The sequence below is a fragment of the Protobothrops mucrosquamatus genome, unplaced genomic scaffold (assembly GCF_001527695.2).
Source record: "Protobothrops mucrosquamatus isolate PMUCROS unplaced genomic scaffold, P.Mucros_1.0 scaffold1035, whole genome shotgun sequence".
In the NCBI taxonomy this organism is placed as follows: domain Eukaryota; kingdom Metazoa; phylum Chordata; class Lepidosauria; order Squamata; family Viperidae; genus Protobothrops; species Protobothrops mucrosquamatus.
This window is the reverse complement of record NW_015387267.1, coordinates 67,646-69,967: the sequence shown is the minus strand read 5'-3', so window position 1 is coordinate 69,967 and position 2,322 is coordinate 67,646. Positions and strand designations below refer to the sequence as shown.

The 2,322-nt window shown below is 41.0% G+C and overlaps 1 protein-coding gene across 1 annotated transcript in view; it reads left to right on the top strand.

Annotated features, from left to right (window-relative positions):
• MRPS30 (mitochondrial ribosomal protein S30) overlaps nucleotides 1–2,322 on the top strand; it is an 8,777-nt gene that overhangs the window by 1,128 nt on the left and 5,327 nt on the right. Inside the window, exons 2-3 of the mRNA XM_029284854.1 lie at nucleotides 62–271; nucleotides 1,337–1,482. Of these exons, the coding sequence (XP_029140687.1) occupies nucleotides 62–271; nucleotides 1,337–1,482 (356 nt within the window). The remainder of the gene's footprint in view (nucleotides 1–61; nucleotides 272–1,336; nucleotides 1,483–2,322) is intronic.

Genomic DNA, 2,322 nt, shown 5'->3' with positions numbered 1-2,322 from the left:
CAACATTTCACGAAGACCGTCTTTGTGCCAGGACTTCCCGCTTCGGTATCAGTAAGCGAAGAAGACAAGAAAGACAGTTTGGATTTGGCTGAGCTCCGGTCCCTTGTATGTGAAGTGCTCCTTCAGGAGCATTATTACCAGCGCAAGAAGCGCCCCAAACTCTTCCGCGCCAGCGACCAGGGGCCAGCGCCTTTCATTAGCCATCTGGTGCCAAAGCTTGCAGCCCACCTGGCTTATCTCAACCCAGAGCTTGGTTCCTCTTCCATCATAGGTGTGTCTCTTCATCCTTGTTTAAAAATGAAAATGTCATATAAAGAATCACATGCATCTTTCATTCTGAGTGAATAGGCTGAAACATTTACTCTTAATGATATTTATTAATTAGGCTATGTCAGGATATAAAATATAAAATACAGAACAGTAATTTATTATTTATTTATTTATTATTTAAATTTATATACCGCCCTATCTCCCTTACGGGACTCAGGGCGGTGAACAGGCAATAATAAAAATCACAGTAAATATTACATAAAAGCCTGCTCTAAAATATAAAACCCCTAACAAAACCCAATCAAAACTACGTCAGGCCGGCCGCATGGAACAGATGAGTTTTCAGGGCTTGGCGGAAGAGGTGCAGGTCCGCAATTGTACGTAGGTCGGGGGGCAGGTCATTCCAGAGGGCAGGAGCTGCCACAGAGAAGGCTCTCCCCCTGGGGGTCGCCAGCCGGCATTGGCTGGCCGACGGTACCCTAAGGAGGCCCTCTCTGTGGGAGCGGACTGGTTGAAGGGAGATATTTGGTAGGAGGCGGTCTTGCAAATACTTAGGTCCATTGCCATGGAGCGCTTTAAAAGTTGTTACTAACACCTTGAAGCGCACCCGGAAGGCCACCGGCAGCCAGTGCAGCTCGCGCAGGAGAGGTGTTATATGGGAGCATCTAGAGGCCCCCAAAATCCCCCGCGCAGCCGCATTCTGAACTAGCTGGAGCCTCCAGGTGCACCTCAAGGGGAGCCCCATGTAGAGAGCATGTTAGAAAATAGACTGAAAGTAAGAAGCAAAAGAAAATGCAAATAATATTTGTGTCGCTTCTACAATTTATGCTAATTAGATCGACGTTTGCAGTTCTCAATTGTACTGTTTTGTTCAAATAAAGGTCTGAATTGTATGAATGCATATGAAATGTTTTAATGTAAGGATCCCAATAGGCCATTTGTCTAATATGTGGTCTGAAATATTGATCTCTTTATTACACAATTGACATTCAAATAATACTGGCACTATGTCCTCTCTTTATTATTTATGTGAACATCCTTATTAGACACAGTCTTATTATTTCAGATTTTAAGCCAGATGTACATTTCTACTGGTTGCGTGGGGAGACAGTGGTTCCTCGAGGTCACCGGCGAGGCAGGATTGACCCACTCAGATTTCAGATTGATGATAAGCCACGCTGTCAGATTCGTATAAGAAAGCAACTTTCAGAGGTACAAATATTTTTGTTTAAGCAGCAGTTGAATTGGTGATATTGTGTCAGGTTTGTTTTTCTCTGCTCTGCTACATCTGATCAATTTTGCCATTTAATGGAGTTTTCCAAAAAGTATTTGAGTAAAATTAGGAAGTAGTAAAAATATGGTAGACTTTCCATAAACTGCTGATAGCTGAAATCTCCTGAATAAAACTGAAGTGGAGACAGATGTTTAAAATATATAAGAATAGAAATCTTGGTCCTGTAAATCCTCATCAATTATTATGTAAGTGTGGGAAAAAGGAAGTAAAAATGAGCGGTCCCTTCTTAGGGCTGGTAATTACATTGCCAGCTTTTCTTCTCAACCGAGTTTGAACACTACTTACCCAGCCTTAAGTTGGCAAAAAGCCTTACTGCAATAAAACTTGTTGCTGCCATTACTAATCCTTGTCCTTCTGTTACCTCTTGTTTATAATATTGCATCCACATGACTTCTAATCAAAACCTAACAGATGTTAAATATTTTAGGCTCTTTCAATGGTGCTAGAATAAAGGGAAAATATTTTTAACACCAGTGTAGTTAGGGGCAACTTAAGACTGATTCATTTATGGGCTGTATAAGAAGTGTAAATCATAGTCCAATCAAAAAAAAGGTTTGGCAAGGGCTGCATTGTTGAGAGTTTGGCAAAAATATTTTTTCAAGTTTGAGGTTAAACTTCCAATTTGGGTGATACCGTCACATATTTTTTTGACTATACCTAGATTTGTGGTTATGGAGGCACCATCTTATAAAGATTTGTTATATTTGAGTGGTAGTGGTGAATGGTGCCTCAAATCAATAGATGTTTTGAGACGGAAG